Source organism: Stigmatopora argus, chromosome 18 (genome assembly GCF_051989625.1).
Source record: "Stigmatopora argus isolate UIUO_Sarg chromosome 18, RoL_Sarg_1.0, whole genome shotgun sequence".
Lineage (NCBI taxonomy): Eukaryota > Metazoa > Chordata > Actinopteri > Syngnathiformes > Syngnathidae > Stigmatopora > Stigmatopora argus.
In genome coordinates, this window is record NC_135404.1 from 5,712,145 (window position 1) to 5,737,816 (window position 25,672).

A 25,672-nucleotide genomic window follows, 5' to 3' on the forward strand; every position below is an offset into this window, starting at 1 on the left:
GGGAGTCGAAGCAAGCCCGACGTGAGATGACACTTTAATTTTTAAATTTACTGTTAATGATATTATTAGTAGATACTTAGAAATATTTTTTTACATATATGAAAAAAATGGATGTTAATTTGCTGCTCCTGCTACACATTATAGTTTGATATTTGCCAAAACATTACTTGATACATGTAACATTTGAGGGGGCTCAGGTTAATGTGATTTAAAAAGATAAGTGAGTAGGGGTCAAGGTGTTATAATTGTTCTATGATACATTACCAAATAAATAAATGAATTTGATATTGGCAGGAGGGCCTGGTGGGTGAGTGGTTAGTGAGTCGGCCTCACAGTTATGGGGTCGAGGGTTCGATCTCAGGTCGGTCCTCACTGTGGGGAGTTTGCACGTTCTCGTGTGGGTTTTCTCTGGGTACCCTCGTTTCCTCCCGCATGCCAAAAACTTACGTAGTATACTGGTCGAACAATATAAATATGTGAGCAATTATGGTAGTTGGTCTCATTGTGCCTTGTAATTGGCTGGCATAGTAAGCTGCTCCAGCACCCCCTGCGACCCTTGTGAGGATAAGCGATTCGGAAAATGAATGAGTGAATATATTTTGCCATGTTAGGATTGTGATATAAAATGTTTTAAATAACTACCAAGCACCTTGAAATTTACAGCATTTCAGTTATCTTGAGTTTTCACAAGCCAAGGAGTTCTGCAGTCCTGGCCTTGTATCTTTATTGCATCCTTATTTGACTGCTTGTACTCAATGATTGTGACACATTACCGTGAGTTGTTTACTCAACTCTTCATTCATCTCGCTGTCGCTTGCAGCCATGAATTCCGGCGGTGTGTTTGAAGAGAGCCAGCCCGCGAGGTGGCCCAATATTGGATACGTAAATGACACGACTAGCGTTTGTGTGCATTTTGGCTCAAAGACGCCGAGGTTGTCATATTTTATTAATCTGATTAGGGCTGCAAATGTGATTTTGCTCCTTAACTCTCCTCATCGCCTTGCTTTCACCCCTGCACAGCAGCTCTTTGCCTTTCATCCTACTTTGAAGCATCCGGAAATATTTGCATAAATAGAACATGCTGGCCAGATATTCATAGGGGATCGTGCACAGAAAAATGCTCAGGACTCTATGGAAGCACCCCCAAGAAGCAATTAAAGCTTTCAAACTTAATTTCCAAGAATTTAGAGCACTGGTGTCAAACCTAAAGTCCCAGGGGCAGATCTGTTCCAAAACTTCATTTTGTGGGTCTCACAAAAGTAAAGAATTAGCATCGACTTCATGATGTTTCCCGTAAAAATAAAATTAACTTAAAACAATTCTGTAGTCCACAACAAAGCCTGCAGAAATCAGATAATAATTAGAGACTTTACACTTTATTTTGAAAATTTTAAAGAATTATTATACCTAGAAAATAGGTTGCTTTGGGTTTTTACTGTGTTTATTTTAACCCTTTTTCAAACCAAACCACAAAATAAATAACAGCAAATTGAAGCAAAAACTAAATGATCTAAAATATAGTTTTTGAGACATTTGTGTTAGATAGAAAGAATGATAACAATAATCATTTTTAGGAGGAAAAATATTAACAGATGGCTAGCAGTGTTAATTTTGTATTTTAAATGATTACTTTTTAAGACAGAATGTTCACTAGTTTTCCCCTTTTTTATTTTTTTTTTTATTTGATCTTTTAGTTAACACTTTTTATACCATTGATGGTAAGACACAATCATTCATTTGCCATTTTTCATCCTTTGCTGTGAATTGAAATTAAATGCCACTACTATATGTCCAATCCATTTGAACTGGAGAATAATGTTCATTCGAATCAGACAGCTGTCGCAGTCAATGGCAGCCAATAAGTTAAAAAAAAATAACTGCTAGCTTTGCTCACAATATTTTTATACCATCGTTCATTTGTCAAAGTCCGTCGTTGCCGCCGTCCTGTTGTAAATTTGATTTGCTACTCCATACTGCCTATGAAAGTTTTCTTTTGTAAGTTTATCAATAGTAGACGTTCAATCAATTCGAACTGGGGGAGTGTCATTCCTCCCACTTCAATTGGAAACCAATGTTTGAGAATGAACAGCAAAAAGGAAGTGTTTTAGTGTCCATACCGGGTCGGTCAGCTCCAGAACATTGGACTTGTACGTGATGGGACTGCAATCGCGGGTGTTTCCCACCAGGGTGCACGGCAAGAACATGGGCCCCAGGTCATCGCCATCCAGAACGTCTACAGTTAGCGTGGTGGTGGCGGTGTGACGCTCGCTCGGGTTGGGTGATCGATCCTGGGGGACAAAGAACCAGAATAATGTTGGGGTGTAAGGTTGGTTAGAGGGATGAAAAATGGATTCTTCACTCATTTGCTGCAGAAAAATAAATATTATACCTCTAAACATTCATATCAAATTCTCATGTGCACATCAATAGAGTTGTAGTTGTAGCAACTTGTTGTTGTACCAAATATAAAATGTGTATCTGCTGCAAATATTGTTTTTACAACAGTTAGAAATTATTTTTGGTACAGTTTATCAATTCGTACAGGTAACTTTTAGTTGTGTGAAAAATTACTTTAATTGTAAAATTTAATATTGATAAGTTTGCAGTTGAAGAAAGAATAACTTGTAGTTGTACACAGTCTTTTGTATATCAAATATAGTTATGGAGTATGAATTATTTTGGATATACAAGGAAATTTTAATTTTTAATTCATTTAACTTGTAGTTTCACAAAATACAGTTGGAACTGTGGTGGAAGTGCAAATTCTTTTAGCTAGACATGATCAATTAGTGGTTATTTTAAGTTAATTACTGGTAGTTTAACTTAAATATAGTTATTTTTGCATTAGCGATGCATGTAAAGTTTAGTTGTACGAAATCAATTTTATTAGTCCAAAATACATTTTTAAGTGTCGTACATTTTCTATTGAATATATTTTTTGGGCAAGACTACAAATTACTTTTGCCAGAATCTATTGATTAGTGCACATGTGTCAAAGTGGCGGCCTGGGGGCCAAATCTGGCCCACCGCATCATTTTGTGTGGCCCGGGAAAATAAATTATGAGTGCCGACTTTGTGTTTTAGGATCAAATTAAAATGAAGAGTATAGATGTATATTACATTTCCTGATTTCCCCCCTTTTAAATCAATAATTGTAATTTTTTATCATTTTTTTCTGTGTTTTTAGTTCAAAAATCATTTTGTAAAATCTAAAAATATATATAAAAAAAGCTAAAATAAACATTTTTTTAGATCTAAAAAAAACTGAATATTCAGGGATTTTAATCCAGTTCTTTTAATCCATTTATAAAATAAAATCTAAATATTATATCTAAAATGGTCCGGCCCACATTAACGCGGCCCGCGAACCAACCCGAGTCTGACACCCCTGGATTATTGGTACAAGTAACTTTTAATCGTACCAAAGGTAACTTGTAGTTGTATCAAATACAATAATTGCAGCAAGTTTTCATTAACTATTTTAGCTACAGTTGTACAAATTATATTTGCATCTGTAACAAATACAGTATGTTTTTCACGATATAGCGTAAGAAAAGAGCGAAACATACGAATTGTTATTTGGGAAGCAACTTACTTTTTTTTTTTAATGGAAGATTAGAGATTTAATGGATGATGGCCCGATAAGCCTGCTCCAATGTCTTCCTCGTTAAAACACCTTTAGGACATAAAATGTTTATTTGCTCCGGTGAAGAGTTTTAAAGATGCCGGTCTGTCTCGACAAAAACCTTCACGGATGAATCATCAAATGTATTTGTTCGCAAATAAAACATTCATAGAGACGGCGAATAAAAAGTAGGAAAACAAAAGCATTAACAAAGACATTAGTGATAATTAAGGACGGGCTCAGGGTTCCCTCCAGAGAAGAAATAGTCCCAGACTGTGTAAATAATGTTGCTATGATAAGGTTCATTTGCATAACTTGATTCCCACTCGAGCAAGGTTCTTTTATTGGCTCAGGGCAGCCATTTAGAATAAAAATAGAGTCCCGACTCACATTGGCCTGGATGACAACCAGGTAACGTGTTATCTCCTCGTAGTTGAGACGTTCTCGCAGCACCACGGCTCCAAACAAGGTCAATGGGATGTCGAAGGTTTTGTTGGCCGTCTGAAAAAAATGTATTAGAATATTTTGAGACATTAAAAAAAAAAAAAAATGTTTTTTTCTTTTTAAGCCAATGCATTTGAACTGGAATGGAAATAGACTGTATGTCCTATGTATAGTCATCCATGGCAGAAAATTAGCATTTTCTTGGTTCACCCACTTGACACAGCCAGAAATGGATTTTCTATTTGTTTTTAACGAACAAAAACATTTAAAAATATATATTTTTTATTATAAAGCAGCAAGCAAAAGAAATTTGGAAATGATGGATTTTTATCTTTAATTATTGTACAGATCATTTCCTTAACCAATTTTTATTATTATTATTTTATTATAAAGCAGCAAACAAAAGAAATTTGGAAATGATGGATTTTTACCTTTAATTATTGTACAGATCATTTACTTAACCAAATTTTTATTTTTATTTTTTTATTATAAAGCAGCAAACAAAAGAAATTTGGAAATGATGGATTTTTACCTTTAATTATTGTACAGATAATTTACTTAACCATTTTTTTTTTATTTATTATAAAGCAGCAAACAAAATAAATTTGGAAATGATGGATTTTTACCTTTAATTATTGTACAGATCATTTACTTAACCAAAAAATCTATTATTTTTTTAAAATTTAAGTGAAATAAAAAGGGGAAAAATCTCTTTAATTTTCTTTATTTAAAAGAATACATTCAATTAAAAAAGGTAGTCTAGACTATTTTCTCCAGTTTTTATATTCATAAAAAGGGGGAAATGGATGCATTAAGTATTGTTCAATTAAAGATTATCTTTAGAATTAATAAAAATGAGATACTTGCACAAATCTTTTGTTCTGGATTCCAGTAATATTGCAATAAATACCATATATTTGTGTGTTAGTGTCATTGTGGAGTGTTAAATGTTCAAACAATTGCACAGTACTAATATATAGTATATATATATATATATATATATATATATATATATATATATATATATATATATATATATATATATATATATATATATATATATATATATATATATATATATATATATATATATATATATATATATATATATATATATATATATACACACACACACACATATATACATATATATACAATATAATATGGCAAATCGGCTTTTTTAACTGATTGACAGCCAGTAGAATGTTCATTTGCTGCCGGACCACCCAGTTCAAACACATTTGGATCTTTAATAGTGATGAACACATTTAAATTCACAGCAGAGGGATGATTGGATGCCAGACAATTGGAAATCTCTCATCATTAATGGCCCTGAAAGAGTTAAGTAGCATCAGCATAAGACCAGAAACAATAGGCAAGAGATTTTTCATTAGAATTGTTTTTGTGCTAAAGGGCTAAAATTGGCCACCCTGGAGTTAGGAATAATGCTAGCGGCAAATAAAGACAAAGAGAGAGAGAAAACAACAACTTCATTTGTTGAAAGGAGTCGATCATAAGCAGAATATGCCCGATAGGTCATTCTGCAAAATTCACAACTGTCATTTTTGTATTTTTGTTTTTGAAACACAGGTCAGAAAGGTGGCATAAACAAACTGAGGGTGATAATGGTTGTCATTCTTAGCATGATTATATCATGAAAAAAAAGACGACAAAAATTGTTTTTCTTTTAGATGAGTATGTGTAAATAATAGCCTAAAGGCATTTCTGTTGATAAGATAGGTGGAAGGTGTAAAACCGATTATACATTTTCATCTCACCCATTCAGAGGACACTTTTTCGCCAATTTACTTTGAGTTTCCATTGCCCTGAAATGCCCCCTGAATCAAAAACTGTAAATATGCCATTACAATGAAGCAATCGTGGCCCAGTGGAGCAAGTGGTTAGCATGTAGGCCAGCATGTAGGCCTCACAGTTCTGGGGTCCTGGGTTCAAATCCAAGTTAGTCCACCTCTGTGGAGTTTGCATGTTCTCCTCGGGCCTGCGTGGGTTTCCCCCGGGTACTCCGGTTTGATCCCACATTCCAAAAACATGCATGGTAGGCTGATTGGACACTCTAAATTGCCCCTAGGTATGGGGGAATCTGCATGGTTGTCCGTCTCCTTGTGCGCTGCGATCGGTTGGCCACCGATTCAGATTGTCCTCTGGTGGAATTGTCTCCAGCACCCCTGAGACCCCTCATGGGCGTGCATGGGTTTTTGCTGGGTACTCCGGTTTCCTCCCACATTCCAAAACCATACAGGGACATCCAGATCACTCAAAATTGCCCATAGGTTTGAGTGTAAGCATGAATGGTTGTTCATCTCCTCATGCTCTGTGATTGGCTGGCCACCATTTCAAGTTGTCTGTGCGGATAAGCTTGGAAGAGTGACTAAGCATATTCTCTACCTCGGCCACAGTCTGCAGAAGTTCCCCTTCTTGTGGAAGACTTCCTGTGTGTGGTTCCAGTTTTTGTCCAACTTTACGTCTTTTGAGTCTGTATCCGTTTTTGCTACCGCAACCAAAATGGCGCCGTTCAAGTGGCAGCCGGTGGCGGTAGCTCCGTTGACTCTTGCTCGTTTTGTGTTTTTGCTGCTTTTCTGTCTTAATGATTTAATTTGGTGATTCTTAATGATCCCATTTACTTTGATTTGCTTTGTACTTTGTGCTTTTGCTTTGTTGTTCTGTGGCCTTTGCGACTGTACTGTCTAACTTATAATTATGCCTTTTCTTGCTACTGTCACAATGAAATTTCCCGACTACGGGATGAATAAAGTTATCCAATCCAATCCAAGCCCCGTAGCCGAAGTTGGCTGGGATAGGCTCCAGCACCCCCCGCGACCCTTGTGAGAATAAGCGGTTTAGAAAATGAATGAAGTAATGGTATCTTTGTTCAGACATAAACGCCTTAGTTCTGTTTCTATTTGTGGTCAACTTTAGACAGCTGTCGAAGTTCAGGTCTAAGTCTATAATTATATACCAAAATGCCAAGGTGACCACTGATCTTTAATCGTTCCCTTTTAAGGCTAAAATTATTCCCTCTGTCTTGCTTGCATTTAGCAAAGATACAACAGGAAATGTAATATGTGGCAGTGTTTATTTAACAATAACTTTAGGAAATGTCGTTACATACTGTGATGTTAATTAGGGATAAACATACCGGGTCTCTGGGGTTGTATTGGATGGTGTATTCTATCTGTCCGTTGGGGCCATCGTCAATGTCAATCGCACCGTTGTTGGCCCAAAATCCTGAAAAGATGGTCGTGCCCACTGGAGTCAACTGGAAACATGAGGGACATTTTATTTTAGAAATATAGTTGGCTTGGATAGACTCCAACATTCTATTTGGGGAGAAGCAGTACATATAGATAGTCTATAGAGAGAGAGTCTGTATACATACTATTGTTATTTCAAATATTAATATATATATTTGTTCATTTACTCTTTTGCAGTTAAAATGGATCGAAAAACATAATTGTCAAAGACAACCGATGTGTTAAATCTGACTATTTGTTCATGATTTTATCCCTTATTTTAAAGAAACTGACTGAGAAAATGATTTTTCAAATATAAACTGCCTTTTCAGGTGAATTGTTACAAAAATCCACTCAATGATAATGAGTTTCAAAAATAGGGCGCAAGTTTATGTGCGATGACCTGAATTTTGATGAGAATAAAAACTATTAAATCATATTTTTGTCTCTGGCAAAACCCAAAGGATAAACACAGCAGGATAGAATCTGAATTGAGTTTTATTTTAACAGAAAAGCCTCTTGAAGTTGAATGGTTGCCATGGAACATGAAAGATCAAATGTTGCCAAAAATGATTTTGCATGCTACGTTTTTGTTTGTTTTTTGTTTTCATCAGCCAACTGCTTTGTAGCTTGGTGCCAGAATGTAAATACCATCTCCAAACAGAATCATATGTATATTTGGCAACTGCATCATTCTTCTTCTTATTGTTTGTATCGGAGGTGGGGGCTTTAAAAAAAATCCCTAAACTCAGAAGTTCTACATTGATGTCATTAATGCATTCCTTTGGCCAAATATTATAGCCACTCCGATAACATTAATTTCTACTTGGTCTGGGGTAGTTTCGGCGATACATATTTTAATAATGAAGCACAGCAGCTCAATGGAGGGCTGTATTTTGCCGGGAGTGACGAGGTGGAGGAGGAGGAAGGTCGGAAATAGATCAAGTGTGGCAGAGGAAGGGCGGCGAGGTTCAGAAAAGGTGACAGGATAAAGAGCTGCCAGAGGTGAGGCTGGGAAAGTGCAAAAAAGTGGATGCCATCTTGAGGATGGATTGAGTTGGACAGGCCGTGGAAAAATGCATAATGAGATATTCTGCAGCAGCCCCGTTTGGTTGGACTTTTAAATTCGGTTTTCCCTGACTTTAGACTGGAACAACAGGTTTGGCATTTAAAAGTCTATTTTGGAGACCTCGCTATAAATGACTTTGAGCTGAATGTCTACAAAGCAGCAGTACAATCAAGATATCAATCAACATTTGCTGAGAAGAGGAAAAAAAAGCACATTGCGTACAATTCTATAGAAACAAGTAATTGATGGTGATTGTTAAATGCTGACATTGATTACCAGAGCTTTAAAATTAGCCTGGGAACAGGATCATTTTAGGATATATTAACACCTGCACAGTTTGGTCTAGATAAAACCCAAAAGGTTTGTGGTGAGATTCTTTTGGGCTCTGGTAAATACGAACCAGTGAACTCTGGTGCAGAAAAAAGCAAAAAGGGTCCATTATGTTTTGGTTCAGACTAAAGAAAGCGAATTTTCCTGTTGTGAATACGCCCTTAGACTTGTGGTCAATTAGAACGAGACTGGATCTTTGCCAAAAAAAGGAAGATAAATAATTTCACTGACACCAAGTCAACACCAAGACTGAACATTTTCATTGATGCACCCCTCACAGTACTGAGCGTCTGACATAGCCACCGGCAGGAATGAGTTAAAAACACCAGTTGAGTTGACCAAGGGGGAAGTAGAGTATTTTAGGCAGATCTTGTTACCTCGCTCACAGCAACATAGTATCTGGGCTGCTGAAATCGCGGCCTGTTGTCATTGCGATCGCGCACAACGATGCGCACCTCGTGGAGTATCACCGTGCCCACCAGTTCGTTGGTACACTGAACCTGAACCACAATCGAATGGATGTACGACGGAGGCTGGGGACAAAAATAATTTCAACAAGTCAAAATTATGTTGTTTTTTTTATCTAATAAAAAAAAAATTGTCAAGGTTCGCCTACATACATCTCTGTCGAGAACCCGTCCAGTGCTGTTAAGATAAAGGGCTTGTTTGGATGGGTCCAAAATCACCCAGTAGTTGTGGTTGTCTCTTAAGGACAAAGAGATGGTTCGGTCAGGACCTTCAGCCACGCCATTAATCTGCATGTTCTCCACCAACAATGTTCCTGAAAAATATAGGTAAGGCCAATTTGTTTGTATAGCACAATTCAACACAAGGGAATTCAAGGAGCTTTACTTTACATCAAAGTCAGCAAGACACAGTTAAGAAAGAGTACCCTATTTTCACGACTATAAGGCGCACTTAAGTCTTAAATTTTCTCCAAAATAGACAGGGCGCCTTATAATCCAGTGTGCTTTATATATGGGGGAAAAATTAAAATGTGTCATTCATTGAGGGTGCGCCTTATAATGCGGTGCGCCTTATAGTTGTGAAAATACGGTATATATACTATAGTAGAGAAATCAAAACACAAATAAAACAGCTTGTCGGTAAATTTTTCTCAAATTTTCCATTGAAATTATTGGATATACCCGTAATTGTCATTGACATAAATGACTGATGTATCTGTATTTGGAATTGACATGTATCAATCATTGGACTAAGCGATATGAATGTCTTTGTTATTGATGCATATGACCATCTTATCACATAAGCAAGTCATATTAAATCAGTAAGAGTTAAAAACAAAACCAACTAGCACTGTATTTCCTGAAAAATAAGTGGCACTTTTTTTGCATAATTTGGCTGGACCTTTTATTCATTTTTACTCGGACTGCCAATAGCTGGCTAAGTTGTATTTTAGGATATACATGTCCAAAAACTGTTATGCCAACATTAACAGGTGCCCATTTTGTCTGTTGTTTCACCATTTTACTAGTATCATGTGTAATGTTTGTTCTCGGTTTTAGATTAATTAAAAAATGGATAGCAATGAAACTTAAACTCCAGTCCGATTTATGTATGTATTTTTCCCTTTTTGTGGACACATCGACTCTATAGTAATTAATAAACTAACCAGAGTAGCTTGAAAATTAGGTGTTTTTTTTTTAAACTGAGCACACAGAAACTCAAACGATACTTAAATTAAGGAAACCCATGAACGATCTTCCCACAGTTGTAACGGCTTCTATTGTTTTTTATAAATTAAGATTGACTGCTACTGACAGCAATGGACATCCAATTCCTTAACACAAATCCGGATTGTTTACTGTGTTATTCTTTTTAGTAAATTAAAAAAGAGAATATTTATCCCCATTTTTGAACAAAATTGAAATACTATTGATTAAAAAATATTAATATATATTCCTATTAACGAATTCACTGTTATTGGCGTCAATAGACATCAATAGAGCAAATCCATAAATCATTTAAAACATTTTGAAATCAAAAGAATACATGATTTTTAAATTCAAAATTAATAAACATTTTAAAATATTTACATTTTTGTGTCACTATTCTTTTTAAAGAAAATATTAATTAACGAAAACGTAATAATGACTGTTTTCCCCTTTTTTACTCTATTTTGATCACAGTCAATGGCACTGAAATCATTGGGATCATTCAATGCCAGCCATCCCAATTCAAATAGATTTGACATCGATGGCTGTCATTGTTAGGCAGAAAAGAACAGCGACTCACCCAAAAATAGACATCCGTGACATGCAGCAGTGCAGCGGCCATTAGTTATCACCCATCATTTTCAGGGTAATAAAAACCTACACTTTGCTTTGTTCTTTATGTGCTTTCATATACAACATCTGTACAATCTAATACCTTACACCAAATTGGTCTATGATCTTTCATGCTCCGCTGGAAACAATGTCAAATGCTTTGATGTGATTTACTGCTATGGAGAATAAGATGGAAGTGAAATCGACTCTTATAAATTATACATAAAAAAAGACATCCAAAAATACAGGTTCAGTCCATTTGGTGTCTTGGTTCATTTGCAGAGTCCAGAAAAAAAAACAGCTAAAACAATTCTATTGCGACTCCATACTGTGACTGATTGAGGCTCTTCATGTGTCAGATTAAAACCACCTGCATGCTAGAAAAAGATCATAACAGCTGGGATTCAGTAGAAAAAAACATTCTTCTAAAATGATAGATTGAGAGAACTCCGAGACATGTCGTTTGTGTAAACCTAAGGATTTTGATTTTAGTCATCCTGTTTCTAATTGACAAACATAAATTATAGCGCTTCTCGGTTTTCGCAAGAAAAAAAACCTCGGGCCAAAAAATCAGATTTGCAAGAAACTGAATTTGCTATGCCGGATTTGACGTAAGGCTCGATTCTTAATAGCTCTAAATGTTAGCAAACCAGTATTTACACTGTAAAAAATGGGTTTTGAATAGTGTTGTGTTCATTCTATCCAAGACCAAAACATGCTTGAAGCCTGAATTCACCAAGACAAAAGCTAGAATTTTGGGAGATCAGACCAGGAGTTAATGAAATGATTGCTTTGGTTGTAACCTTTAAACACACTGTTAACTGAACTGAACTGAACACCCAAAACTACCAGTAACCTTTTTGAAATAAATTTCAAGCACGTCTAGAAATAATTATTTTCGACCTGATGTTTTCTGCGGCCTGTAAGACGGGCATGGCTTACAAAACAGTCCTGTTGGCAGTGTCTAGAAAACTCGAAAGACATTACAAGGTTGAGGTTCCGAATAGGTTTAGGCATGCCCCACTGTGACATCCATCCACGTCCCCGCCTTACAAGCCAAAGACAGACCATTCTCGAAAGAAAACGCCTGGCAACATTTAGCCTGCAGTCAGTAGACTCAGGTGTAGCAGGAAGATAAAGCCACTCATACCCAATACGCGCGTTCCACTGTCACCTGAGCTAAAATTGCAGAGAATGAGATGTGCCTAAAGCAACGGCATGGGAGGCTGAGGCTTCATGAATATTAAGCGACAAAGTTTACACGCCTCGCCAATTGGCAGCTGTCGAAAAAGGACCAGCTTAAAACTTTAGAGGGCGCGATTTGACATTGGCGCGACTTACCGTTGGGACTCTCCTCATCTATGGCGACGATGGTAGCAGGTGGGCCCGATCGAGAGAGTTTACATTCTGTCAGAGAAAGACAAAATATCATCATGAGCAAAAGCCGCTTCATAGTTCATTTAGTGCAATTAAGCATTAACTAAGACCTAATTATTGCAGTTTATTAACTTCTGTGATGCTGTCAACTAAGGCTGACACAATTAATGGCTTATTGTATGAGCAAATAATAATTTTTTGATCGTGGTTGGATGAATCATTTAGAAATTTTGATGTCCAAATAAAACTTTTTCAAGTCACGTAACTCATTGGCCGCCGTTGACGATGAAAGGCGTCCAAACATTTTTGTCTTTTACTAAAAAGAGACAATCAATATTCCTGGATTTCTATAAAGAACAAAAACATGAACTATTTACCGAATGAAGACATTAGTCGACTAATGGCCAAAATAATTGGTGACAATTTGAATGTCAAGCGAATCTTTTGTGGCAACCCTAATATTTTCCCCCTGTTGGGTGATTTACGTATAGGGTCGGTCCCTGTTGGGTGATTTAATAATAATAATAATCGGACATAGGCCCTGTCGTCATCATCAACAACAACAAAAGCCTAATTGTCATCACACCCAGACGTATAGGGTCAATACATATACAACATTAATAAAGGAGGGGGCAGAATGGAAAGCGTTCTCACCCTCATATTGCCAGTCTGCAGCAGAAGACCAATCAGGAAGGAGTAAAGGAAAGATGAAGGAAAGAAATAAAAAAGGAAGGGTGAAATTAGGAATACATTTTCAAGCTGTGAGTGCTTTGAGGTTCGGAATGTAGCGTAAGACCATTTTCCCTAAACTGAAAATGAATCCTGTGTAATTATTTGCACCCAAGCAGGTATCGAAGAATGTGACATTCAAATATTAAAATGCATTCTGATTCATCCGCCCTTGATATAATAGATTCTGCATCAAGATTCAAACATGCTCCATCACTTTTCTTAGGATAAAAAGATGTGAGCTCAGGCTAAATGTGAATTCATCATGTTACCTGATCCTGGAGTAGACAAATTCCTAATAAGGTTGACCTCTAATCTACTGTTCTTGAATGTATGAATGCCCAAAACTATTTAAAGTCCATTAGCATAACTTTAGAACTGGTGTTAGAGTGAAAGCTTAAAAATGGGAAGAAAACGTACTCTAATCTCTGAAAAATTAGAGTACCATACATTCAAATAAACTACTGGGCATATTACTGCACCTGTACCTGTTTCAGACCAATGCTGAGACTATAATTTAAACAGATTGGCCTTGTTTGAAGATCAAATTGAGCAAGCCTTGGTCTTGTATAGACTGATCTTAAGCACAACAACTCCTTCTTTCAATCATTTTAAATTGTTTCTCCTGATTTACTGTTTATAATGAGAGAAACACAAAACCCCCATTACCCACCGGATTGAGTTTGACTTTGATGGACACGGTTTTATCAATAAGTAATTGAATCCATTTTTGGCTTTTGTTAAAATTCAGAAAAATACGCTTATGAATCCAACATAGCCAATAATGCGGGTTCCTTCAATAGTAATCAAATAACATCAAAACATTGTGCTATCCCTTCTGCATTGGTTTTTAGCTTTAAAGGCTGGATAGCAGTTTAGACAAAAAGAACGCATGTTTGGTTTGTTCATTCGTCCATCGCCTGAAGCCCAAACACTGGAAGAGAATTTGCCACTCTCTCTTTCTCATGCTTTTGTGATTGTGTAGAGGTCGTAGTGTGACAATAGACAGTAGTTATGAGACCAGCTGGCCATTGAGAATGCATTTGTTTGGGTGTGCGAGCATGACAGATGCGTATCTCCTGCCTGACTGCGTCTTCATTTAGTGTTAGGCAATACCCCCTCATCTCTTACCGACTGACCTCTAGTGTTGCCATTAAGAAGTTTTTTCCATAGTGGACTAATCACCAATTATTTTTGCCATTTGTCTGTCATCGTCAATGGCAAACAGTACTCAAAAAATGATTAAAGCGGTTGATAAACCATCAAAATAAACTACTAATTTGCTACTTGACTGATTAGTCGATTAATCTTGGCAGCCCTACCGTCCACTTGTTCCGTGTCAGAGATTTTTATGTATATTTTGTAGTAGCGCACCAATTTGTCTTAGTTCTGTCTTTTCTCATCTATCAAGCAGCTTTTACCTGTCTCTCTATTTTACATCTGCCGTCGTTACAATGCAATGAAATCCAACTGTTTCAGTCAAGGTTTTAATCTATAGTGATGGTCTGACACAACGAGAAAGGCAGAATGCCATGAAAATACATGAAGTCGTAATATGAATTGGAGAGATTATAGGCAGTACTCACTGGTGATAAAATGGAGATCCATGGAGATGCAACACACTTTTATCGGATGCTAATTGAATCAAGCGCCGCGATAAGAGGCATTATCTCAGCACGAGGGTCAAATTAAGACAACTTGTGGTCTGGCGGTGGATTTCATTATTCACAGGAGTTTATTGCAGTGACTTTATCACCGAGATATAATCTAGCAAGAAACTTTGTGATTGTTTTAAAATGTTTTATTGTGGCCATGTTAAAATGATTCATTTCAAAGGACTTAAGAGAGGTCAATAGTTTGATCTGAAGTTAATTGCTTTCACATTCAGCGGTTAAAAATTGGGCCGAGTTTTCAAACCATTCTTAACTTTCCTTAGCTATTACATTGCTGGAGAAATGCAAGAACAGTATTCATTAAAGGAGCAATGAACTAGGCCGTTTTCATGGTGAATCATTAAACTTCGACGCCAGAGGCGAAAAAGTTTTACGATTTAACATTTGGAAAGGATAGCTACTTCCAATTGGGGTTCAATTGTGCAGTCCTCCCTGTTTGTCAAAGTCTGAGCTCTGGATTCACACAAAATGACTGCCTCAAACAAACAATGTGACGAGACCTGGAGAGTGCACGAGAGGCTGAGGTAAGATAGTTAGACACACAAGGAGCAGGCCGACAATAGGTGAAACTAATGGTCTATTAGGCTAGACATAACCAGAACGTGAAGCACGGGGAGATCAGACTAAGGTTGATTTCACACCAGTGGTCTGTTTGTCCTTTTCCGATTCAGGCGGAAAACCGATAACGTTCTTCTGTTGTGTTTGGGAGCATGTGTTCTCGGTGCAATAACATCGAAGGCTGAAGCGCAGAGCCACTCGTCGGCCATTCATTGCATATTAAAACGCATTGTGTATATTTTATCATAATCCAGCCGGAATCAAGGCCACGTTTTACAGTTTTAAATGAAACGGTTTGTAAATCCATCAAGAATTCAACGAGTTAAGGAACACGGTATCCTAACAGGTTGAGGCTTACCGTGAAATGCATTATTACCAGGAATTTCCCAAAAAATAATAGATATTCAGACATGTTAAGGTCCCATTTAAGCATTTCTATTTTTTGTAACCGCATAAAATTTGCTGATTTCCTCATCTTCTGTTAAGGAATTGCTTCTCTGTCTTCTTATGAAAGTCTTCAGAACAAAAATAATCAGTGAAATGACTGCGCTAGATCAATTGAATAAATCCATCTGATGCCAGGATTCTGTCAGACTGATGAAACACTCCGCAGAGAGGCAGGAGAGCAAAATGAGGTGACGTTCAAGGTGCAGCCCACATTCGGGAATGATGAAGATTTCTTTTCATGGAAGGAATCAATAGGAAGGCTAACTCATGACAGCTCTTTATTGAAACATTCTAAGTATCAATGTGGTCTTTATTTTCTATTTCAACGCAGTCTATCGGACTTGGCAGGAACAGGTTTCTGAGAGACTCTAAGACAAAGGGTAAATGACAGCAAGGTGACTGTGGCCTCGCCAACAATACACCCACGAGTTGACACTCAACACATGCGCTCACGTTTCAAATGAAATATACATGCGAGACTGGTGACTCAGCATGGTAGCTGGCCCATTGATGATATTTTGGAGATCAGTGGATTTATGAGGTCAGTCACTCTCAGAAGAAAAGACTACTAAGTTGGCTAAAATGAGGTTGGGTGCATAATTAAACAATCACTGATGTTGCACACCTCTTGGTTTAGAACAGATTTTGATGGTCTTGGTGTGGCTTCAGACTCGATTCACAAGCGTGTAATTTTCATTTTCTTTCTCTGGCAAAGAAACAGGTAACATCACATGATGAATTTGTCTTGGCAGGAGGACAATTTATCCCCCAAAATGATGAATCCACCTTGGGCACCTGGTTTTCCAAACTGGGGTGCTTCCACAGAAATAATTGACTGGTTTCAGTTGATGGCGTGTCAAGAAGGGAGAGAATTCAATACCACTGCTATCCAATTCAAATGACAAGGACGAAAGCGCGACAGTGTTGTGTCGCTACCTGTTGACTTCAAAAACAGTTGGTAGCAACAGCTTTCTTTTCAAACTTTGAACTATTTATTGTTCAAGGAAAACTGGCTCACTTGAACCAGACTACTTTTCGCCATCTCAAGTCGATACTAGTGCTATCCAATTCAAATGCCAAGGACGAAAGCGCTACAGATTTGTGTCGCTACCTGTTGACTTCAACAACGGTTGGTAGCAACAGCTTACTTTTCAAACACTGAACAACTCTTTATTGGTCCAGGAAAACTGGCTCAATTGAATCAGACTACTTTCCGCCATCTGTTCAATGCTGGCTAAGCTGTTCTGCCAGGCAAGTTGTGAATACGGCCAATGAACAGTGTGACCTAAAATATGAGAGTACAATATCTGACATACTTTGAAGACACACTATATGCAAGGGCAAATTGGAATACATTGAAAAGATTGAAACAGCTGGATGATTCATCCAGTAACTGTCTCATCACAGCAAGGTCATTAAAAGGCACTTAATTAAGAAATGAATACAAATGTATTCATTCATTTTCTGAACCGGTTATCCTCACCAGGGTCACAGAGGGTGTTGGAGCCTATCCCAGCTAACAATGGGGTCCAGGCAGGGAACACACTGAATCGGTGGACAGCCAATCGCCGAGCACGAAGAGATAGACAAACATTCACACTCTCATACCTAGGGGCCATTTATAGTGTTCAACCGGCCTGTCCTGCATGTTTTTGGGATGTGGGAGGTAACCGGAGTACCTGGAGAAAATCCACACAAACCCGGGGAGAACATGCAAACTCCACACAGTCAGGACTGACCATTGATCGAACCCACAGCACCAGAACTGTGACAACAATGAGCTAACCACTTGTCTGCAGGGTCGCCTTCATTTGTGTATATCCATTTTCAACAATCCTTGTCAGAGTCATGGGGTGCTGGAGCCTGTCCCATCAGACTTCAGGCAAAGAGTGAATATTAAGAGATTAAAGTTTTTATTTGGACCAAAAAAATCATTTCATCATATTACAAATTTTTATGTTGCGTGAACTGGAAATTTTTGGGGGTCTGCAAATTTCTACTTTTAGCAACTAAATAGTTTTGGATATTTTTTTTAGTTCTGTTGACTTTGATGCAAGTGCCTTTATATCGTTAACATAGGCTATAGAATTTTACATGTTTAGATTTTCAGATGCTGGTGAGATTTTTGAAGTGCAAAAAGTGTGCGCCATCGCAAAAAGGGTTTGATAACGCCGCATGTAAAAGGTTAAAACAAAAGGATGACCTGATAAAAGAATACTTATTTGAGAATCCATTTCCCCTCCGACAGTTCTTTGGCGTCATGTCCTTTTTCAGCTTCTATCAGCAGATACACCTTTCCCTAGTGCTCCCCCTGGTCCAATTCCTTTCCATCCCCACAGACTGCCACTCATCCATCATCTCTTCAGCTAACCACCCGTCCATCCTTTTGCCCCTCGATTCACTCAGCTGTGGAGGACGGCGTGGGGAGGTGAATTTGAGGAGAGGGGAAATGGAGAAGTAAGGAATTAGAAGGAAGACAGTCAGAGTAAAAGTAAAAGGAAAGGATGGCAGAGTAGAGACAGCGTGACCTTGCGTTAGATTGATGCATCTCTGTGTGTGCACAAACACGGAAAGTCACCAAAGAAAGTCACACACAAAGTGAATGTTGGAGGGATAGCCACTTTGTCACCGGGTTGGCTTATTCATTAGCCGGACTCGCCGTCTGTCTCTTGGCGTGTCAGCCCTGCCTCGAACCTGCATGGAGTTGAGCGCAGTTGACAGCGGCGCCCAATCAGATACAAGACCCGACCCGTGGTGTTGGACTGAGCTACCCTATCATTCAAGTTTTGTAGGACTGTCACAAATTATTATTTATTAGTATTCTTTTTCACATATGTTTCTTATAAAAATCACGCTGTTTACTGTTTATGGAGATCAAAAAGATTGAAAATTAGCTGTATTTGTCTTTTTTTATTAGAAACAATTGGAAATTCAAAAATTTGAGAATATTAGTTTTTTTCTTTTTAAATTAAAAAAATGTCGTTATTTTTCAAGTAAATTTGCAAATCATTTCAAATGTATTTATTTAAAAAAAAAAATCTTTGATTTAAAATTTTTGAAAATTTTAAAAAAGATCCAAAAGAGAATACTTACTGTTTTTATTTGATTATTTCTAATTTGTAAAGACCATTATTACATGATTATAAATTAACCTAATACTAATATACGAATGAAAAAACATTTAAAAAAGTATTTACTGTTAAATCGGTAGCTGCCTCTGATGAGGAGAGATGTAAACGCAAAGTAAAAATGGATCATGTTAACTTTTTTCCCTTTTTAGGTCTTTATAAAAATATATTAATATTAATATTGCTAATAGAACATCATACAAACTTTTTCAAAAATTAAAAATGCATAATAGACTTCCAAACCACAATGACGAGAAGGTATGAATGAACTGTCTGTCAATAGCAACCCAAAAACAAACTGCAAAACTAATTTGAAACAATTCAAAGGTCAACAATGTCGCAAAACAATTATATTTGACCATCAAAATAATCAATTAGTCCATTGATTGTGGCAATCCTACTCCCTTCACATCGGCTGGATCAATCCTATTTCATTCAGAGTCGTTTGGAGTGCAATGGTGTCTTGACTTACAAGTTATCTCTCAAACCAAGATTTAGGAGGCTCTGTTAATGGCACAAACATGTTCGCGCAAGCTGTCATTGCCAGGTGATGCCAAATTGAGTCATGCCGCTTCCCGGTCACAGTAATTGACGACTGACGTTTACGGTAAACAAAGTCGCTTCCAGATCCACAGATGCTTCTTACGAGTTCAACTGAAGTGTTGAGTCTTTGAGCGGCAAGTCAACTTTCAGATCTTAATCCCGTACCACGTGCCATCTGTCTTGGTTAGAAACCAGCATCCAAGAGTATGTGTGGATCGTATGTTTTCATTCATTTCTTTTCAAATGTTTTTTCTGGCAGTACTTTACGAGGCCCGAACAATGTCATTCAAAGGTATATTCCCGAACCCTGAAGAAAAAAAGGACAAAAACGATACCCAACTAATACGACTAAAGTAGTCATGTAAGCGTGAATGCCAATTGCTACAACAAAAACGTAAAAGGATGTTAACAAAAGTAGATAGAATGAGGCGAGTAAGTACCAAGAATTCGCAATCAGCCTTTCATTTTACATAAATTGGCACCGCGTAGGGATACAATCTAAGACATGTGTCAAAGTGGCGGTCCGTGGGCCAAATCTGGCCCGCCGCATCATTTTGTGTGGCCCGGGAAAGTAAATCGTGAGTACCGACTTTCTGTTTTAGGATCAAATTAAAATGAAGAGTATAGATGTATATTAAATTTCCTGATTTTCCCCCTTTTAAATCAATAATTGTAATTTTTTAATCATTTTTTTCTGTGTTTTTAGTTCAAAAATCATTTTATAAAATCTAAAAATATATTTAAAAAAAGCTAAAATAAACATTGTTTTAGATCTATAAAAACAACTGAATAGTCAGGGCTTTTAATCCAGTTCTTTTAATCCATTTATTAAAAATAAATCTAAATATTATATCTAAAATGGTCCAGCCCACGTGAAATCAAGTTGCCGTTGAAGCGGCCCGCGAACCAACCCGAGTCTGACACCCCTGATCTAGGATATCTTTTTAAATGACAAATTGTGTTTGGTTATGAATGCGGATGGTAAATCACTACACAGCACTATAGTGAGTTCCTCACTGGTTTTGCCACAATAAGCCACAAAGAGCTATATGTCAACTTTGAGTATATTTTTAAACCAAAACTTTTGCTTGAGTAAAATGTAAACAATTTCCTACTATTTTTACTCGAGTAGATTTTTAAGGATATTTTTTTCCACTCATATTGGTTAGGGCAATTTCCAAGGAGAGCAAAGCAAACGGGGGGATATTGGTTGAGTGCTAAATTCGAGCCATGAGCTGAAAGTTGTGTATTCTCTCACAGTAGGCTGATTAAAAATTCACGAGTACTCATGTCAGTCGGGGAAGCAAAAGTGAATAAATGGAATTTCTCAGCCAGGGATCGCGTCTAATTAAAAGTGTAGTACTCATGCTTGTCACACGGCACCCAGAGAGGCGAAAACATCCAGGGACCGATGCTCATTAAGGAGAACGCGTTATTTTGTTGTTGATAGCACAAAATGGCGGCTGCAAATCGCAACTAGCTCCATTAAAATAAACACGTGTCTTTAAACCATTCAGTGCCAAAAGTTTTATTGGGAGCAGGGGTTGTTTTTGGGGGGGATTTTTTTTCTTCATAAATGAGGTTACCCCATTGGTTCCCATTGATAGCAATAGACGTCAATCAATTTGGAATTGTAAGGCTCTGAGTTACTTTGTTTGAAGAAAGAAGTGCTTTTTATATATTTGCTTCATGTGGATTTATTTATTTTTAAAAATCCCTTTTGGCCCATTAAAATAAATAATTATTTAGCTGTTCATTTGTTTGTTTGTTGTTGTGTTAACTACCTATTTATTTATAATTTTATTGAATATTTATTTGCCTGTTTCAATTCAATTCAATTAATTACTGCCACCGGAGATTCCTTGCAAATCAAAGCAACGAAAAGAAGTTGAATAATTTGTATTTTTCAAATCATCCAAGTCTAAACACTGTCGAAAATATCCCTCAGAATTCCTCATCCAAAGCCATTTTTAAATGCTTTCGTTGCTAATGATAGATGCCCTGTCACCCTCTCTTCTGAATTTAAATAAGTTTCTCACTAATAAACATTTATTCCCTTTCAGTCCCCCTCATTTCAAATGGATTGTATATCAGCCACTGTCAATGGCAGCCAATGAGCTAACCACGACTGTGTGCTGTTACTGCAGTAGATATTGAGATAATTAGATTAACTAATGGCTGGTGAGAAATGAATTGAAACTTCTTAAAACCTTGTACCCGAAAACACATGAGGCACCTATCCGCATAGCCTTAGCTGAATATCAGCACACTTGTGTCGGCTAAATGCCAGCCAGATAAATCTCAAGGACCAAATGATAAACGTAATATTAACGTTCTGACAAATGGAGCAGAAAGCCGTGCGGGTATCATGCTGAGCTTCACCAGCGCCACCAGCAATGACTCTTTCTGCTCAAAACGTTTCATGTGGATATTGCGATTTGATTATTTTGCTTGCAAGTTTAAGTCATACTCGGAGCCATTCCCTTACAACCATGAGGGTTTGTGATCTGTTTGGTAGTTGGCATGTTGCAACTATTGGAAAAAAGCTTTGGGAAAGCGGCGGCTCGGTGGACGATTGATTTAGCACGTTGGCCTAACAGTTCTGAGATTAGAAGATTGATAAGGGTTCAATCCCAGGTTCCCCCCGTGCTCCAGGTATTCCATTTCACATCCCAAATGCATGGTAGGATGGTTGAACACTCTAAATTGCCCATAGGTATGAGTGTGAGAATGAATCATTGTCTGTTACCTTTCGCCTTGCGATTGACTGGCCACCAATTCAGGGGGTCCCCCGCCTGGTAGCCATAATTGGATGGGATAGGCTCCAGGCTTGTGAGGATATGCAGTATGGAAATTGAATGAATGAATTGAACTTTGGAAAAGCTCTTTTCCTATGGGAAGGATCATACTACTGCTCTACGATCACATGACCATGCCGTTTACAGGTCTAATGTCATTATCACTAGAAATGTCAAGACCAACCGTATGTATACATGTGCATCTGCATTTGTATGTATAAGTATGTGTATATATATATATATATATATATATATATATATATATATATATATATATATATATATATATATATATATATATATATATTTATTTTTTGCAACACGCTTATTTATTTATTAACTTATTTATTACCTATTTATTTATGTCTAGAATGTCTTTTCCTGTGTCTGTATTCTCACCCTCTTGCTACCGTGACAGTGAAATTTCCCAAATAAGGGATGAATAAAGTTATCTAATCTAAAAAATACAAAAAAATGCAATGTAAATTTTGGCCCAATTTGCCCTGACTAGCTACATTTGTGGAATCCATGTCATTCATTGTAATACCGCAAAGATGCCTCAAAACAATGCGTTCTGAACTCAATATTTAAGAAATTGTCATCCTCTGCCAACCCTATATGAATAATGCATACAAGAGAATTCAAAATAGCAACACATACAGAACACAGAGAACACAATTTGTTCCAATATCAATATTAATTGAGAGGACTAGCTGTGAATACTATTCTTTTCTAACGTGCCTGATTGGAATAGGCAAATTTGTCCCTTGAGTAAAAATATTAATGTCAGTGTGCTATGTCTGCTTACACGGGATAGTTCTAGATTGCGGCATTGCTTGATGCTTTCAGCATTTGTGGTCAGGTTAATGTCAATTAAATACATAAAATGAGTGGGGGATAATCCATCAATGTTTTTAACCCATTTTCACACAAGTAAAAATGTTTAATATAATACCATATTGATATGGTTATATAAAATAGCCGACATTGTGATACATTTTTCCCCATATAACACACCGCTACTCGGTCCAGTAAAGGCATGCATTAATAAAAAAGCTGCATTTACCGTCAGTGTCTTGGCCAAGACAGGTTGAAAGCAGCATCAGCAAGATTAGCAAATAAAGCACTCCTATTCCAGTTTGCCAGGGCCATTTCACCCCAGCATGCGACGGTGGTCCCATTAAGTGCATTGCCATCATCTTCACCACTGTCTGCTGAGCGCCCAGCTGCGTGGGGAGGAAACAGCAACATGTAGTTACAACAAGTAATAATAGACAGATAATAATAGTTGTAGGTGGCAGAGTGCCATTTTAACAAAGTCAATGAACCTTTTCTGATGATACGAACAGTGGCAGAGTAGTCAGATTTGTTTCCAATGAACTTTGGACTCCACCAAGGCTACATTTTATCATTAATTCTCTTTAAAACATCTTTAAAGACTGAATTACTAGACAAAGTGTTAAAGCACAGGGGTCAAACTCCAGTGTGTGGCCCATCGAAATTAAATAATGGAAATTAGTTTCATATTTCAAAATGAGGGATTATTTACAGTTTTCAATTTTGTTTAATTATATAAATGAATTAAAAAATGTTTTTCCTTTTTTTCATGTTTTGGTTTTTATTTAAAAAAAATATTTTTCTATTTTCTCCCTTTTAAGGTAAGTAATTTTAAAATAAATTACATTTAAAAACATGAAGAGAAGATTCACAGTTTTCTTCCCTTTTTTCAAATAAAAACAATTAAGAAGATATTCCCAGCGTTTTTCATTTTTTAAAGTCATTTTTTAAATGTAAACAAATTTAAAATAAAAAAATAAAAAATGATGTCCTGCCATTGGCTGGCTACCGATTCAGGGTGTCCCCTGGTGCCCATAGTTGGCTGGGATTGGCTCCAGCACCCCCCACGACTCATGTGAGGATAAGCGGTAAAGAAAATGAATGAATGAAGAGAATTTTTACATCATTCATTTTTGTTTTTAAATTGAAAATGCAAATAAATAAATGAATTATTCAAAATAAACAAGATTTACATTTTTTTTACATTAAAACATTAATGTAAACGTATTAAAAAGAAATTCATATGAGCTGGCATTATAATGGACCTCTGAAAGAAATTATAACAATGGTGTGAAATGAATAGATTAAGGTGTCTCTTCTTAGACAGTGTAGGTCATTTCCTGTATTTTTTCATAGCACTCCTCATATTATATCTGATCAATAACTTCCCCACCATTTCCTCTCATTCCGCCTCACCCCTTTCCACATACTTGAACTGTAATTGGAATATTTTCGACAACCGGAGTACAATTGGGCAACATGACGGAACGGTGTCAACGCAGACCGCAATGGTTGCAGTTATATCATCACTTCAAGTGGCGCCACATAATTCAAGCAATTTGCATCATTTCCACATGTCTGTCTTCAAGGACCCTTATTTTGCATGTAATAACTCCCTTATCGATTTACTACAAAAGGCACAACAAAAACTGGCAGATGTCCCGAAAACAGGTTCGATTCTGAGCGCAAACTGCAATGAAACACAATGATGTGGAAAAAAATTCTAAATCACACCATAGCCATGTAAAATTAAAATGACAACTCAGCTGAGAGAGAAAGGATAAATATTGCAGCATATTACACATCTTCCATGCTGAATAATTATTCAACAAGCCGTTAAATTGCCAGAAGCACCAAATATTTGTTGTGCAGAAAAATATATCTTTGTTTGATTACAACCTTGATAAATAATTCAACAATCAAAATGAGTTGCGAATACATTGGGTCAGTTGAGGACTTGCGAAGCGTTTCCAATTGTATTTGTTCCACTTAGAGGAATTAGAATGTCTTCCAGTGTTCAAAATCCAAATACGTTTTTCCTCATTTTGAATTCATTTGGTGCCACTGACAACACTAGACGTGTAGCCTAGGAAGGGTGAAGAACCTTTATTTATTTATTTATTTATTTATTTATTATTTTCTTTTTATAAAAATATGTTGTAAATGTGTTCATTTTATTTTGTAATTGTTTCTCTTTAGCTCGGAAAAATGTACCATACGCTCTTTTTTTTTAAATCTATTTTTAAAATTACTTTTATAGTTTTAATTTTCATTTCACAACAGTTCACATGCATTTTTGATTAAAAAAAAAGAATCGGGGGGAAAGTAAATATAGCCCTTTTTATTTGGGGTTTGAATTAATAATATTCTCAGTAAACATTCTCCTTTTATAAACACAAATGGATATCTAATAGTGACACACTCATTTAAACTCACAGCAGAAGGATAAAATGAGACACACTTGGAAAATCACCTGGGAGTGGTCTTGGATTGATCCAAAGAGGGGGGGAAAGTCTTAAAATGTCACTTTAATGCCAGATTATTTAGGACAAGAATATACCATGTTTTGTGTTAT

At 36.8% G+C, this 25,672-nt stretch overlaps 1 protein-coding gene across 1 annotated transcript in view; it reads right to left on the reverse strand.

Annotated features, from left to right (window-relative positions):
- Positions 1–25,672, reverse strand: part of pcdh15b (protocadherin-related 15b) — a 115,603-nt gene that overhangs the window by 76,669 nt on the left and 13,262 nt on the right. Inside the window, exons 3-10 of the mRNA XM_077625669.1 lie at positions 23,327–23,486; positions 13,039–13,053; positions 12,349–12,414; positions 9,340–9,500; positions 9,097–9,252; positions 7,227–7,346; positions 4,016–4,126; positions 2,118–2,288 (exon numbers count right to left, since the gene is read on the reverse strand). Coding sequence (XP_077481795.1) covers positions 2,118–2,288; positions 4,016–4,126; positions 7,227–7,346; positions 9,097–9,252; positions 9,340–9,500; positions 12,349–12,414; positions 13,039–13,053; positions 23,327–23,459 — 933 coding nt within the window. The 5' untranslated portion in view covers positions 23,460–23,486. The remainder of the gene's footprint in view (positions 1–2,117; positions 2,289–4,015; positions 4,127–7,226; positions 7,347–9,096; positions 9,253–9,339; positions 9,501–12,348; positions 12,415–13,038; positions 13,054–23,326; positions 23,487–25,672) is intronic.